Below are 16220 nucleotides of genomic sequence, written 5' to 3'. Positions count from 1 at the left end.
CAATGCAATTAAATAAGACTATATTGATGTTTAGGTCTTTGCACTGATGGGAACAGACAAGCGGTCATTCCCAAGCCCCAAAGGCAGGCTACAGGCCGAGGTGCTCGTTGACGGTGCAGCGGGGACAGAAGAAATCTGCCTGTGTACAAAAATAAAAAACAACAACAAAAAAACAGGCATTCATACTGAGAACTAAGGAGAATGAAACAGCTCTGGAAACTTCTGGAAATAGGTAAATAACCAATGATGGACATGCAGAATTTTCATCAGATTTCAGGTCTGAGAGGACCATATCTGGACCTTTGACCACAGCCCCTGAGCTTCACTGCAAAGGGACTATGTCCCCAGCAAATGGAGAGATGGACTTTCAGTTACCTTTGAGACTTTGTCTAGGAACGAGCTTCTGTGAGTGACTCTGAGTACAGAATGAAGAGGAGGAGCCTTCACCCCAGGCCTCGGTGATGGATCAAATTGGATTCATGGTGGGAAGACAAAATCACAGGCGGAGCCTGAGCAGGCACCTGCCGGGGTCCCCTCCTCCTGGCAGATGAGAAAAGAGTTCTGGTTTCAGTTCCCCTCAGGCCTGGGGCACTGGGAGCATTGAGACTACAGTCCCATGCTGAGCTTTGTCCTTAGTCAGGAGCCTGGTGTTGGTCAGGGAGGCCGAGTTTCTGCACCTGAAGCTGGAGAGTCCATCAGGGACCCCTGAGCGTTAATGGCTCTCATGATAGACCAGGAGTTTAGGGGCCGTCCCTGGGAACTTCTGGTACCAGAGGACATAGTCATACTCAATGTTGGTTCCAGTGCAGCTGCTTCCAGTGCAGGAGATGGTGACCCTCTGTCCGAGGGCCGTAGACCCTGAGGGCGGCTGAGTCAGCACAGACTGGGCCCAGGATCCTAGAGGAGGAAGACACAGAGATGGTGGTTCTTGGGCCTAGAGACAAGAGGAGAATACAGAGCCCCAACTGTTTTGTTTAGGGCCTCTTTTCCTGTCCCCTTATCCAGTCACCTGTGCAGAAGTGATGAGGGTGAGGAGGAGAGGGGACTAGGCCATGATGGAAATTGTCACCTTATCCTGTGGCCCCACAGCGGAAGCAGAGCTTCTCCTGAATCTCTCCCTTTCCCTCTTCATACTCTGAGAAAGGGAGGGTCCACTCATGCAAATGAAGCGCCCAGGTTTCTGAACCCCCACTGGGCCCCTCCGCTGGAGGACGGCTTGGTGGGGGGACCAAAGGGGGCCGTGTGTGGGTGCAGGGAGTGTGAACGCTGCAGCTATGAGCACAGGGCACCAGGCAGTGCCAGGCGGCTCATCCCAGCTTCTATCGCCCAAGACACTCACAAACCAGCCTCTAGCGCCCTCTATTGCCCAGGCTTAGACATGCTATTGTGTGATATGACCAGGGCCCAGTCACAGGAAGCTCCCGCCTCCCCACAGCCCTGCCCATCGCCCCCTGCGATAGGGCCAGTCTAGTTTGCTTGTTGTGACCTCTCAGTCACCTTAGGGCATCTTTATACTCCATTCAGACTCCTCAGAGTGAGTTTCCAAGGCTCCCTTGGCTGCATGCAACAATTAACTTCCTGTTTCTTTATTTGGGGGCATTTTACACAAAGAATGCTGGAGGCTTCCCATTGAGAATGACAGGCTTCTGCCCATACTTGGGCCAAGATCACAGGGACTCACACAGAGACTTAGCAGCGGAAGGGTCACACAAAGGGCTGGCAGAGCCCAGAACACAATACAGGCAGGCTGAGTCTGCTCTGGAATCACTTCCAGAAATTCACTTCCTGAGACTCTCACATTGTGGAGATTGCATGTGATAATGAATGTGCATGTTGGTTGGAGGCAGGGGGATGCTCAGAGTGACCCCCGACTGTCCCTTCCCTGCCCTACCTGCTCCACTGAGCACAGTTGACACCACAGGAAGTAGATGCTAGAATGACCCCAGTGTGAAGTGGGCTACATTGGGAAAGCCTTGAGAAGACATGGCTTGTTTAGGGTCACATCACAAGAAAGAAGAGCCCGGTCTGACCCCAGCTCTGTGTCCTCAAAGCACCCTGGCTGCACTCAGTCCCTATGATGCTGAGTGAGGTCTGTGTCAGTGGTAATGTGTATGGACAGCAACGGCGTAACTTTGGGGTGCTGGGGGAGCAGTCAGCAGCCCACAGGGGCTCTTGGGAAGCTCTCCTCTGAGGGGGAAGCCCCGGTAGGGGGCCCCAGGCAGTGACCTTACTTCCTGGTGACATATCTCAACAGATCTTGGGACCATAGTAACCAGGCAGCCACATTCTAGAGAAGCTTCTACTCAGCACACTCGGCTGGAGACACTCAAGAGAGTAACATGCATACTTGTTGTGTCTCCAGTTCACAAGGCCATGGACTCAGGAAATGCCACAGGGACAGCCTAGGTGCTGCAGACAAGACCGGGGTCAGGATCTTGTTCCTGGTGGAAATGGGGTTCTTCCACAGAGGCACGAGAAAAGCATTTCCAGGGACCCGTGCACGGGAGGTCGAGGTGTAGCAGTAAGGTTTACTGAGACTGAAATAAATGACTGCCTCCAGGTTCCTGATACCTCATCTCCGTCCGTCCCACAGAGGAAAACGCCCCACCTTGTTTTCATCAAGCCCAGAAGAAAGGCCAGAGTCCCAAAATTCTGTGCCATGTCAAAGTTTAGTCCAGTTCAGCCTCTGTCCCCATTTGGCTAGCGTAGTCCCTGTTCCCAGCTGTGCTCAGACTGGCACCGCATTGCTATGCCCAGGCTCGCGCTTGGAGCCCGCGCCTGGAGTCCCCGCAGCCGCTGGTCCCGCATGGCTGCTGTGGAGAGAGAATGCATGAGCACAGGAGCATACAAATGAACAGGAAAACACATGTTACCAAGTGAGAGAGAGAGCGAGAAAGAGGGAGAAAAAGAGAGCCTCTTTGTTAAGCTTGGATTATGTTATCTCAGGCTTGGAAAGCACGATTCTTTCTTAAATGAACTAGTTTCCCAATCCTTTGCAGGCTCATGTTGGGCTTTCCCCCTAAACAATCCATTTCCTAGCTCTTCCGGGGCTCTGCTTCCCTTATCCAACCAGATCCTTTTCCCAGGCGAGGCTCTGCCCCTTATGGTCAGCATCTTAGTTCCTACTGAGCATGCCTCTAGTAGACAGACCACCCCCTGCGCCATCTTGGCTTCTACTGGGCATGTGCCCAGCAGAGGAATTTCTTACTGTTTTATTCCTCCCCCTTAGCCTGGGAGAGTGGACCAGTAGTACAATGAGAAGATTGGAAAGCCAGCCCTTCCTCCCGACGTGAGGGAGGGATGGGTGTTATTCCCCTTGGCAGGGAAATGCTGTGATCCCCTCAGGTGCCTATGAATGCTGCAACTTTCTAATGAAGCAGGTTTATTATCTGTTTCAGTCCCCTGGTTTATTAGGTTTAATAATGTCGGATTCCCTTTGCTCCCTTCTTTTATTACTATCTCGCTACCTATGCTAACAGTGTCACCCCAGACACCTCCCACTGGCCTTTTTCTCAGAGGGACAAAAATGTAACAGAGAGAGGCCCCAGGTGGTCCAGGTCGGGCCAGGCCATGACTGTGATCCCACCCGAGTGGCTATATATAACCTCCCTGCGTATGTGGAAGGGGAAAGGTTCACACCAGGAGGGACCACCCTGAGCAAGAGCCAGCTGAGGAAAGATCAAAAGTCACAGGCTGAACATGTGCAAACCCCAGGTCAAGGCTGGCTGGGTGGACGTGGAGTGTGCCCTCTGCCTGAGGTTTATCCTGAGGCCTGGAGATGAATCTCATTTCCCTTGAGTGGAGGTCTGGTCAGAAACAGGGCTGAGTCTCATCTGAAATCAGAGCAGGAAATGGGCCAAAGAAGCATCAGCGATGGCCTGACAAGTCTCTGATGCCTCCAGATGGACTATGGTCACTGTCATTGCAGAGCTCCACGCCTGCCATCAGCAAGATGGTCCTTGGGGACCCCCACTCCATCTCCCCGAGTGAGAAACAGGTACACCAGACATCCAGTAAGTGTCCGTGAAGGCGCAGGGGAAGTGTGACTCCTGAGAAGTCTCCAGAAACAGGGTCTAGTTTTGGCGGGGAATAGACCCCGGCCCAGACGCCTCCCCCGCCACTTCCCAGGAGTCCATCCAGTTTTTATGTGCAGTTCAGTGTATGCAGCCCTGATCTGCAGAACCGTGTTCAAATCCTCCAGACTAGTCTTGAAGACTTGGAGCCCAAAGTGTCAAATATAGGCAGTGAGAAAACAGGGGTAGGGTGTTACGATCCCCACAAGTATGAGCTCAGAAATTAGAGTTTGATCACACACTCTTTATTATTTGGCCAAGTTTTACCTGCGCAGGGGCCACCTTTCCCTCGAAAGGAAAAAGGCGCGCCGCTGTAAGGGTACACGGGTTTTTATAAGCAGAGCAAGCAAGCAAGATACAAGGGCGAGAAGTGGCAGTTAGCAATAGGCAGCTTCTTTCTTTTTTTTTTTTTTTGCTGATTAGGTTCAAGGCTGTTACTGGGCCCCCTACTCTTTCTCTGGTCAGGATGTCTATCTGAGGCAAGGCTCAACCCTCGCCCTATGCCTCCTCCTCATTCTTGTCGACTCTGGCCCAGCTGCATGGGGGCTGCACCCTGATATGTTTTTCTTGGTATTTGTTTCTCCCTTATCCTCAGCTCTGACCCTGCTCTTTTTGGGCTATTTGTCTGAGTCAAGGCTCAGCCGTTGTCCTATCTTGTTACTAAGGGGGGGGCTCTAATTCTTCCCTTCATCTTGGGGTATTGTTTGTTCTAGTTTCTTGTTTCGGCCCAGGCTTGACCTAGTGTTAAAGTTTGGCCCCTTCATAGGGCGGGGAGGGCATGTAAGCCTACGGAGGTGGGTCAGGCCTGTACACACAGGGGCCCCCCGAAGGCTGGTGTTGGGCCAGGAGCAAAGTCTTCATAAAGATATTGTATCACATAGATAACATTTTCTGGTGGTGGATGGACAGTTGATTTATTGGTATGTTATTAACTGATTGCCATTAAGCATGGCATAGATTCATATTAAGTCAAGAAGACTGATTTTGTTTGGGGAAACCAGTGAATGACCATGAAAAAATTAAATAAACTATTGTAGATATTCTAATTTAAAAATTATATATTTAAATTATTTTGTTTTTGTCACAAGGTTATCCTCCTGTAAAATACCAGCATAAAATGGGAAAAGGACAACTATGTAAAATGAGTTTCTGGCTTCAGCGGGCTGCTTTTGCCCAGTGTTTGTCTGAGACAAATCTTGCCATAAAAAGGCATTGAACAGGTAAGGACCTGTTTCCTGCCTTAGAAAACATATTCCCTGCCCAAGTGAGAAATGTGTTTATTTTACTAGGGTAGCAAATGCATTTTTTTGTTTGTTTGTTGGTCTGTAGAACAAACAATCCACCTCAATTTCAGTCATGATCAGCCACAATTCCTGATTCTTTTTAAACTGTGTAAATGCACACTTATATGTCTCTGTCTGTTAGGAAATGTGTTTCCACATGGTGCCATGCTGAAAAATAAAGGCTTCAAGTCCGTCTGCCAGTGCCCAGCTCTTGCTCTGTTATTTAATAGCTTATTTCTTGACTGACTGTATAATGAGAATAAATTGTGTACCTAATTTATGTGATTATTATAAGGCTTAATCATGTGAAATAAGTGTTTTTGAAGGCCCAGCACACTTAGTAAAGATTCAAAATCTACTGATTACTACTACTGCGATTCCTGCATGTGGCAATGATTATTGTGGACTGTGTGCATTTAATTTTTAATTGTCCCTGGGCAGTTGCCTATTGTTATCATTTTTAGCAGCAGAACACGTGTGGCGAGTTTAATATCTCTCTTCCTTTCACATGTTGCTAACTATTAGCAAAGAGATAGTAGGGACTTGGGCTCCAGTCTTCTTCCCTTTAGAGCCCATTTTTTAAATCTCTCTGCAATGCTGTTCTACTTACAGAATATCTTGAGCAGGAAATATAGAGCACACATTTCCACTCCCCCCACAAATTCTCAAAAAAACTAAATGCTTTAACATTTTCTCAGAAGGTTAATGTAATAGTAAAACTCACCAAACCTCAGCCCTGTATGTTGTATAGCATAAGTAACAGTCTGTTTATAATACAAAATTAGAAAGCATATTTAGAAATCTAGATACAAAGTAATTCATGGCAAAGCACACACCACCATCTTGGCAGCGCTCAGAGATTTCGAGCAGCACTCGGACTGCGGTTGCTGACTCTGCCCACGAAGGAAGAAGGGCCACGAAACGGAGCCCGCAAGCCGAGCGGTGTGAGCAAAGGTGAATGCTGTAAAGCACGGTTAACAACAACAACGGAGATTTCAGTATAAGAACAATGAGAAGCCCCTGGAAAGCCTTAGGCAGAAGAATAATATGATCTGACTTTCAGTTTTAAGAGCCCAGTGGACTATAGGAAGAACAAATGGAGAAGGGAAGACTCCTTGGGAGAGGGTGTCGTGTCCAGTAGAGAGACTTACCCTGTGCCCAGTGGCAGGAGCAGGGGTGAGGGCCTTAACTGCCTGTCAGCAGAACCTCCAGATGGATTGGGCCAGAGGGGACAGGAAAGATTAGTCAGCGGTGGCACCCAGAGTTTTGTTCTGAGCACCAGGCTGGATGGGGGAGCTTTTAAGGGAGTTTATAAAGAAAAGAACGTGGATTGATCAAACAGCATTGAGTCTGGGGACCTACGCGTAGCTCAGTGCTGCTGAAATGCAACACGTGTGGCCATGTTGGGCGGGTGAAAGAGGAGACTGAAAATGGAGAAAGGCTACATTGTGAAAAGCCTCCTTTTTTTTTTGTGGGCTGTTTTCATACAGGAAAATGGATGGCCTCTGGCCACTTTCCTCAAAGAAATTGTGGCATGATGTTGAGGATGTTTTCTCCAGGGATATGGTCGAGTTTAGATTACTGGAAAAATCGCCGACAGGAGGAGACAGGTGAGGAGGCTGGAAGGAGAAGTCACCTTCCCCTCCCCCAACCTCGCACCCGCGCCGCCCCCCTCCCCCACGCTTCTGCACCCGTCCCCTCCCCCACCCACTTGTCTGAACTAGAATTCCCCATCACCTGACATTAGCATTTTTTCGGCTAAATCTCTTCATTTGCAATGCAAATTATAAGATGCTTTCAGCTAGGGATAATCATCTAATTCTCAGTTACCCAGTGTGCAGGGCATTCTTGTCTCCTCTGCTTTCTCCTCTTTGGAGGGTGTGTGGCTGTTGTCTGGTTTGGGAAAGACAATGGGACGTGTCCCCTCCCAGCACCGCCTTAGTGGGGAGAAGACCTCTTGGAAAATGAGCCTCCCCGTTGCAGGAGCAAAGAAGTCATTGAATTCTAATTACTCAAATATAATGTCCGGGGAGGAGCTCATGCCCACTTTCCAAGGCTACAGGTAATGAGCAAATGGGCTTGAGGCATCCTGCAGTGGTCTGAGGAGAGAGATGGCTGAGGAGAATGAGGCTTTGCAACCACGTGTGAAGACTCACTTACGGCTTTTGCATGATGCACTCACTGTGAAGCATGAAAGATGGCGTTGGGATTGCGACCGAGGGGCATCCTTCAACAGTGTGATCCTGAGAAGGATGTTCCAGAGTCCCAGTGATTCCCTCATGGCAAGGAGTAAAGGATATCAAAGAAAGGGAAAGAAAGAAACCAAGCCCTTCACTTCGTCAGACTCTGTGCACAGACAGCTGGGTTGTGACTGTGTATGGCGTTGGGTGCAGGGTGAGCATCAGCGCAGCAGAGAGGCCCTCGGGTAGATTGTGTCTGGGGAGGAAGCCCAGGTAGGGGACCCCAGAACAGTGGCCTCACTTCAACGCTGGTAACCAGGCAGCCACATTCTAGAGAAGCCTCTATGTAGCTCACTTGACTAGAGACATTTACACTGAAAAGGTGGCTTCTTGTTGGGGCCCCAGGTTGCAAGGCCATGGCCTCAGAAGAGCTTACACCAACAGCCTCTTTAAACGTTGCAGATTTGGGGCCAGCTCTCACCCTGAGAGCCTCTGGCCTTTTTCCTCTCAGGGACCCAAGGGAAATACAGGGGGGCCCAGGGTGGTCCACTTCATACCAGGCCACCACTGTGATCCCACCTGGGCATCACCATGCCCTACCCCGTGTGTGTGTGTGTGTGTGTGTGTGTGTGTGTGTGTGTGTAGGGTGTGGGCTGCCATGAGCAAGAGCAGGCTGAAAAAGGGTCAGAAGCCTGGTATGTCAGTCTTGTTCACACCACAGATCAAGGCTGCCTGGCTGGGTGGATGTGGAGTGTGGGGCGGCACCCTCGCCCTGATCCCTGGAGGCAAAGCTCATTCCCCACCCCCCCGGGGCGGGGGGAGACTGCACAGGGCTGGGCTTAAGAACAGAAGGTCAAGTGGTCAGTAGCAGCAACAATGAAGAACCAGCAGGGCTCTGGTGCCTCCGGGTCGGCTGCCGGTCCCTGTCATGGCAGAGCTCCCCCAAAAAGACCAGCGAGAGGATGGTCGATTAAGAATTGAGCGGGCAAGTGTCTCAAACCACCAGCAAGGTCCAGTGCAAGCTCAAAGTGACTGTGGCTACTGAGGATCTCCACAGACAGGGCCAAGGGGCGGCTGGGGAAGGCCCCACCCAGACGCTGCCCGGCCGATTCCCAGGGTCCTGTCCGGTTTCTACATGCGGTTCAGTTGATGCGTCCCTGCCCTGTAGCACCACGTCAACCCCCTTGGTCTTGGCTTGAGAACCCGGAGCCCTCAGATGCAGAGGCTGATGGGGAGAAGGCAGTGGTGGGGGAAGGGGGTGGTGCATGTGAGCCTATGGGGAGGGTCCCAGTCTGGACACCCAGGGAGGACCCCTGAATACTGGCTTTGGGTCAGGAGCAAAGTCTGGCCTCAGACCACCCATCCAGAGGACTGCAAGCAGGGAAGGTGTCCTGTGCTGGGTGCTGGGCCGAAGCTTCTCTGGAAGGCTCGGGCTGTGGTCTGTCTTTGAGGGCACACGGAAAGGGGGTCATGTGGGTGATCTGTTTTCCTCTCGCAACTCCAGCACCAGCCAGGGGGCAGAGCCGGCTCCACCTTTAGTGCCTGCACACCCTGAGGCGCCAGGCGCAGGGGCAGAAGCCAGTGCACAAATAAAGGTCACTTCAGAACCAGAGGAATGTCCACCTTCGGCAACTACTCTAGAGCTGCAGGCAATAACAACATCCACTCCATCAGCAGCTCTGGGTCAAATGCCTGCACGTGGGCAGCTCCTGCAGGGGCTGGCAGAGAAATCACCAGTCCTGCCGGGAAAACCATCACTTGCACTTGTACTAGAGCCTGCAGAGACCAAGAGCTGCCACAATACCCGACACCCAACCTGGGGCAACCACCGCCTGGACCTGCACCCCCCGGAGCTGGCATATTACCCAGCCCCGCTGTGGGGCGAACCATCACCTGCACTGGCAATGGCGCCTGCAGGAGGTGAGAAGCTGGCACATTACTTAACACGCCTGAGAGCAGAGCTGCTTTTAGAACCTTCTACAATGCCAGTTACAGAGCTGCTTCTTCCACCTGCTCTCCCACAGGGAATTCCCTTCACCCTTCCTTTTTGAGCTTGGCTTTCACGTTACTTATATCTTATATCTTTTACATGTTATGTTTTCATTGATTTCGAGTTGAACGTTATATATAATAAAATTTTTATTTGAAATCGTCCAAGTCAGGAGCCTTGTGCCCATTTACGAGGCTGTGCAAACATCGCCAAAATATATTTGCAGGATATTTGAACTCTCCCAATGAAAACTTCTCAGCAAAAGTCTCACTCCCCATTCTCCCTCCCCCAGTCTGCTTTTTGTCTGTGTTCCTTTACCTATTCTGGATGTTTCCTATAAAGGGAATCTTACCACAGTTGTTTTGTGGCTGCTCACATAATTTAAGAAGGGACTCATTAATTTGTTTCCTGTTTTTATTTGAAGTAGCATTTTTGTTATTTGAAAGGGAAATCCAGGATAAATTAAAGATTAAATATAAAAAAAGAAACCCTTTTAGTTAGTATGTGCATGATCCCAGGGAAGAGACCGTTGTGATGAGTGTGACCCTAACCTGTAGCCAGACAGAAAAAGGTTAACTCTTCCTGTGCCCAAAACAAAGCTACGAAACATGCAGAAAGCTGAAAAGAAAAACCACAAACTGGAAAGCTGTCCTTCTAACCCAAGGCCAGAGTAAGGTTTAGCATCTCTGGGATGCAGGAGACTCTCCAAAGTCAATGTGTTAAAATATACAAGGACCTCATGCACTTCAGTGAGAGGCAATGCGCACGCCCGAGCACATCAGAGGTGCCCGACCGCTCCGACGGGGACACACGCACTGAAAACCCTGGAGAGCGCACTGTCTCAGTCAGACCGGCAGGCCTCAGGTCAGGAGGTGACCTGCCCTAGGGACAGAGTCAGGAAGCGGGAGACCCCAGCAGATCCCCGGGAAGGAGGCGAGAAGGGCGCTTCCTCTGGAAGAACCATGTGCAGAGCCCTTCAAACCGCCACAGGTGCTTATCCGAGGAGGTTCCCCCACAGAAATACTTGCACAATTTTTCGAAGATGGACTTTCAAGACTCTGTTAGAGCATCGGTGAAATAGACATGCATTGAAAAAAAACACTGTCTTTGGAGAAGGGTTGGTGTCCATCCTGGACTACATGAAGGAGTGAAGCTGAGCAGCCGCTAAAGTGGATGCAGGGGTCTCTACAACAACAGATAAAGACCTCAGGGATCTGCTTAGGTGAGACACCTGGACCAACCCTCTGCATCCAGGATCCTACCTGTTAGAACACCTATGTGAGATTTCAACAAGCAGACACGCACGTGTGCAAACGAGCCTGCGTGTGACAAAAAAGAAAAAGACAAAATGAGAGGTTAAGCCTGAGAGATACCCACAGTAAGCTGCTCATCACAGTCACCTCTGGAGGTGGGGCTTGCGAGTCTCTGTTAGGTGGTGGTTAAATTTTTAATGAGGTGCATTATTTTTATAATTCCAAAAATATTAAAATATGTTAATGTGCATTTATTACTCATCCATGGAGTAAAGTGCATTATTTAGTTCTTATTTTCCCAGTTGTCTATTACAAGGACAATAGGACTTACTATATAATAAAATAGTGAATTCTAAAGGAAACAAAAATGAACTAAGCAGAAAAGCCCTTTTCTGTAGGAGCAGCACCCTCACAGGTGGCTTTCCGCAATTTAAGGATTAAAAACAGAAGCAGAACAGGGGTGGAGTCAAATGCCAAAGTCCCCAAAAGCAAGTGTCCTGCTGGTTATGAAGATTCCAAGTAGAACCAGTGGGTGAAATTTACCAAGAATCTCAGAATGCGAGAATATCAGCAGTATATTGCCCTGCCGATACATTGACAGGAAAAAGTAATGCCCTGCCAAGGAACAGGGTGTAGCCTACCTATGTTTGTAGTGAAGGTACTGTGAAAATTCAAGTTTTATTTAGATTCACGATGAATAGTTATAGGATGTTCAATTTCCCATACGTAAGAGAAAACTGTACAAAGTCCCTTTGTAACATTCCTGCTGCTCTCTCCTTTGTCATTTGTCTTTATCCCAGGGGAACAATTCAACAGAGTCGACCTAACCACCTCCATATTCTCTGGTGCCTCATTCACACCTATCAAAGCTCTCTAAGGCGTTCATTCACTCTCTTGATGGATATAGGAAAATCAAAGGTCAGGGGTCAGAATTCTCCAAAACCAACCATCATTTCTACCAGAGTCCATCCATTAACAAGCTTCAGAAGAAAGTACTGTGGAGATCCAATCATCTGCACCTGTTTGGTGAACTCGTAAAGAGTTTTTTTAAAAAAGTGGGGGGCGTCCATGCCCCCTGTGCAGACGCGGGGAGGGGCGGGGGTGGCTCCGGCGCAGGACCAGGGCCGTTCTTTCCCGGATCCAGCCACGATGTGGCAACTGTTTTTCAAGGAACATGGTCATTTCTGCTGTGAACACTCTCCTACATCGGAGTCGTTGAACAACGACACCCCACACTTCAGCCAAGCTCCTGCTGGGTCCCCTGCATGTTGCAGTCCCAGCAGGTGCAAAATCCAGGGCACCCGTGACCTCCCTCTCTCCTGTCGACCCCTGCCCTGCCTGCAGCCTGTTCTGGGGTTCAAGGCCAACAACGTCACCAAGCAGTGCTGCCAGGACCCTTACTGGTTGAAGAAGCGGTGGTGCATTTAGCGCAAAACGAACCCAAAGCACCAGCAGAGGCAGATGTATCTCCTCTGGATGTGAAATAACATGCAAGAAAGATTACCATGTCCTTGAGAAATGATGTTACCTTATCGATAAGAAAAATAAAATGTACACGTTCTGTTTTCTTTAAAAAAAAAAACAAACAACTTGTAAAAGGGCACAGCTTTTTTTCTGACCCTCACCGTGTTTTCTTTACTACAGGTGCAGATGCTTCAAGCATCAAGGAAGTTAATATGCATTCGCAAATCATTCACAGGCTGAACAGAAAAAAAAAAAAATGGCTCTTGTCAATACAGCCACTCTGAGTCCTGAAATAGGCAAGGGGTGTGGTTGAAGGAAATGGTCCCCCGTGTGGGTGTTTATGGTGAGTGAGTCTCCAGAGAAGTGCTGTGAACCAGAAGGAAGAGCGTGGTGATCTGGTATCAGCCAACACAGTCTAACCACTGTCCAGAGGAAGGGGGGAGCCCTTTCCACTGATCAACTTAGTCACGATTATCTGTTTTCACAGAGCACATTTTAGAGGGTGTTAGTAATGAAATCTGTCCTTCCGGGTACCAACGTTCCAGGAAGATCCAGTGGGGTAGGATTCCCCGGGAACATTCAGGTTGTGCCAACTGTGTGTGAAAAATGTATGTCCTGCGGAGCAACTCAGTGCACCAAACCTGTGTTTAAACCAGGGCTGTCCGAACTTTTGGCATCTCTAGGCCACACTGGAAGAAGAATTGTTGTATTGGGCCACACATTAAATAATACACAAACGCTAATGAAAACTGAGGAGCAAAAAAAGGTCTGTGCATAATTATTGTGATATCTGCCACCACAGATCAGCAAAACAGTCCTCACGTTATAGCCCTAATGAGGCTGCAGCCCTTTCGATAATCCTTTTAAATCGTTGAGCAGGTCCCAAGTTTGTGATCACTAATACAGAAAATGTACATATCTAAGTAATAAAACTAAGTAACGTTTTAAGTAAATTTACGATTTTATGTTGGGCCACATTCATAGCCATCCTGCGCTGCATGCGGCCCGCAGGCCACGGGTTGGACACCTCTGGTTTAAACCGAAGGTACTGTGAAAATTCCAATAATGTTTACATGATGAATAATTGGAGGTTTTTCAATTTCCCACATGTAAGAGAAAATTATACAAAGTCTTTGTTTTATTTCCTTCCATTAGAATGTACTGGGACATAGAGAACCTTCTTTGTTCCTCAGCTGGAACACCAGCGGAACCCCTTACCACAAGGTTCCCTATTACCAGAAGCAACTGTGGCAAAGCCGTGGGCGTCCTGCCGGAAACCCATTGAATCTTCACTGCCCCTCCCCTCTCCCTCAAGCCTTTCCCAGGATCAAGGCCCAAAAATCTTCCTTTCTGTCCCCGAATCAGCCATCCCTGATCAGAGGACGTTGCCTTGCAAACACCTGTGCCAGGACACCCGGAGCAGATCAGCAGGGTGACTGACCCTCCCCGGAGGTCTGCTACACACCCTAAAAACCCTTCTACCCTTTCCCTTGCTGCCGGCTGCAGTCTGCTCGGGCTCAGCCGGCCTGATCAGTGTCCCACCTCAAATAAAAGCCCTTAACTGGACCTTTTTGGCTCCCGGTCCTTTCTTAGCCACCTTGGCCACCTAACACTTTCCTGCTCCTCTTCTTTATCACCTATCTGTCACCCAGTAGGATAGCCCAGCGGTTCAGTCCATATTACTAACTACCTTCACAGCCTCGAGCCCCTTGTCCAAACCAAGAGCAGCTCCTTGAGTGTTTCAGAATTAGCAGCCCCCGAAGCACCGACAGCTACTGTGCGGTATGTGCCCCCAACTGCATCTGCAACCCTGCTCATGGCACCTTCCGAAGTCGGAAGGTCTGGAGTTCAAGTAAGTCCACTTTTATTGAAGTTACGTAGAAATGTGGCTTCAATAGTATTTTTTTTTCAAATTCACATATAAAAATTTGACAATGTATAATTAGCCAGAGAGAGTGCCCTTGATGTGTTAGGTTAATGTTCACCTGTCTTTTACCATTTGATTTCTGATTGAAGAGGACAGTTTGAAATGACAGAATCCATTATAAACTGGATGGTGGAGTCTTTCCTCACAAACAATTCCCCACCTTGGAGTAAATATTTTGTGATTGGAATTCCAATGAGCTTGAGTGATACTTGCTCCAAACAAAGCTCCTGCCTTTCAACAGAGGTCATCTCTACTTGCTTTTGTGGCCTTTCACCTTTGATTCAACACCTGTTCCCCTTACTTTTTATTTTTTAACTCATCCAGAAAAAAATAGCCCCGGGTAAAGTCACACAAGTTTGGTGCTACACTCAGTGTTTTCCACAACTGCAATTGTCTCAAGCATCAGGGATATTGCTATGTATCCTATAACTATTCACTGACTGAATTAAAAAAAGGAGTTGGCTTTTGTCAGTGTAGCCAGTTAAATGAGCGTGGGAGTGTGGTGAGAGAAACAGGCCTCACGTGAGTGGTTCTGGATGCGTAAGTCTCCAGGAAGTTGCTCTGAATCCAGAAGAAAGGGTAGGGTGATCTGGTGTCAGCCAGCTCAGCCCCCCTGCTGCCCAGAGAAGCGGGGACCCCCTTCCCCTAGTAACTTTCCTTCTGATGTCTGCATTTTGACAGAGGAGATTTCCGTGAGCGTCAGTGATGATGAAATCTTTCTGGGTACTATCATGCCAGATGGGACCAATGGGGAAGAGTCCCAGCAGCAGTCAGAATATACTGCTATATTCTGTTGGTTATAATATAACTGTAGGTTATTCACTTCCCCAGGAGGAGAGTGTACAAAGACTCTTTGTTTCCTCTGGTTCCTGGCTGCCCCGCAGCAGCACAGCCCCAGCCCCTCAGACTGCGTCCACCCCTCCAGCTCCTGACCGCCCAGCAAAGCTCCCTCATTCATAATTAGCGGCCCCTGCACTGTTTTCCTGTGTCCCCCTAGTGCCCCTAACGTTGGTACCCAGGATCGACGTCATTACTAACACTCAGGGACCCTGTTGGAGGCAACTTTTGACAAAGGAAAGTCCTGCTGTTCAAGGAAGCCCCCTCTTGATTTCTCATATGGAATGTTGACTTTCTTGGCTTTTTGTTTTTGTTTTTGTTTTTTTTACTTTTAGATCCAATTCATATATTACAATGTGACAGGGCATCATATGCATAATATGCACAGCACCATAATGTGCTGGCTTGGTATTTACTGTGTATCTTTCATTATTTGATAGCTGATGAAAACACCTTGAAATGGCAGCCTCTGTTATAAACTAGATAGTGAGTGCTTTTGCTCAAGACCAATTTCTTTCCTTGGATTAAGTATGTATTTTTTATCATTGGAAGTTCAATGTATTTGACAGGTACGTGCTCCAGGAAAAGCATTTGCCTTTTAACTAGTTTCCTCTACACTTGCTTTCAGAGTCTTTGAGCTTTGAGTCAACACCTGATTCCCATCTTAAAGAAAAAAAAACCACAAACAAAAAAAAACCACTTAGAGTAAAAAAAAAAACCCTTGTCAATTTCCACAATTTGATCTGACCCTCATAGTGTTCTCTTCTACAACTGCAGACCCCTGAAGCATCAGGGATAGTGGAATGTATTCTGGAATTATTCACTGGCTGAGCAAAACTATGTGCTGGCTGTTGTCTCTACAGCCACCCTAATTCTAGGTCTGAAAAGAGAGTCAGGGTGTGTCTGGTGAGAGAAACTGTTGTCTGAGAAAGAGCACGGTGACCTGGTGTCAGCCATCACAGCCTCCCCGGTGTCCAGAAAGGGGGCAAGTAAGCCCTTCTCCCTAATAAACTTTCCTCCTGGTGTCTGTTTTTATGGAGTAGATTTTAGAGAGTGTTGTGATGTTAAAATCTGCCCTGCTGTGTAATAAGTTTCTAGAAAGGTCCTGTGAAGCATGATTCCCGGGGGCAGTCAGAATATACTTGCAGTAAGTTTGAAAAAGATTACATCTTGCCAAATACAAGATGCACCTCACAAATTATTCAAATGAAGT

At 48.4% G+C, this 16220-nt stretch overlaps 1 gene segment (V, D, J or C); it reads right to left on the bottom strand.

Moving 5' to 3' along the window:
- Positions 1 to 712: 712 nt before the first annotated feature.
- The window catches only part of LOC129087220 (immunoglobulin lambda variable 5-37-like), a 48913-nt gene continuing 33405 nt past the window's right edge, over positions 713 to 16220 (bottom strand). The window contains 1 exon segment of the V gene segment in view: positions 713 to 897. Coding sequence covers positions 713 to 897 — 185 coding nt within the window.

This window comes from Pteronotus mesoamericanus, unplaced genomic scaffold (genome assembly GCF_021234165.1).
Source record: "Pteronotus mesoamericanus isolate MK-2021 breed Mesoamerican mustached bat unplaced genomic scaffold, CSHL_Meso_final scaffold_507, whole genome shotgun sequence".
Lineage (NCBI taxonomy): Eukaryota > Metazoa > Chordata > Mammalia > Chiroptera > Mormoopidae > Pteronotus > Pteronotus mesoamericanus.
Note: the sequence above shows the minus strand (reverse complement) of the source record. Positions and strands in the feature narration are given on the sequence as shown.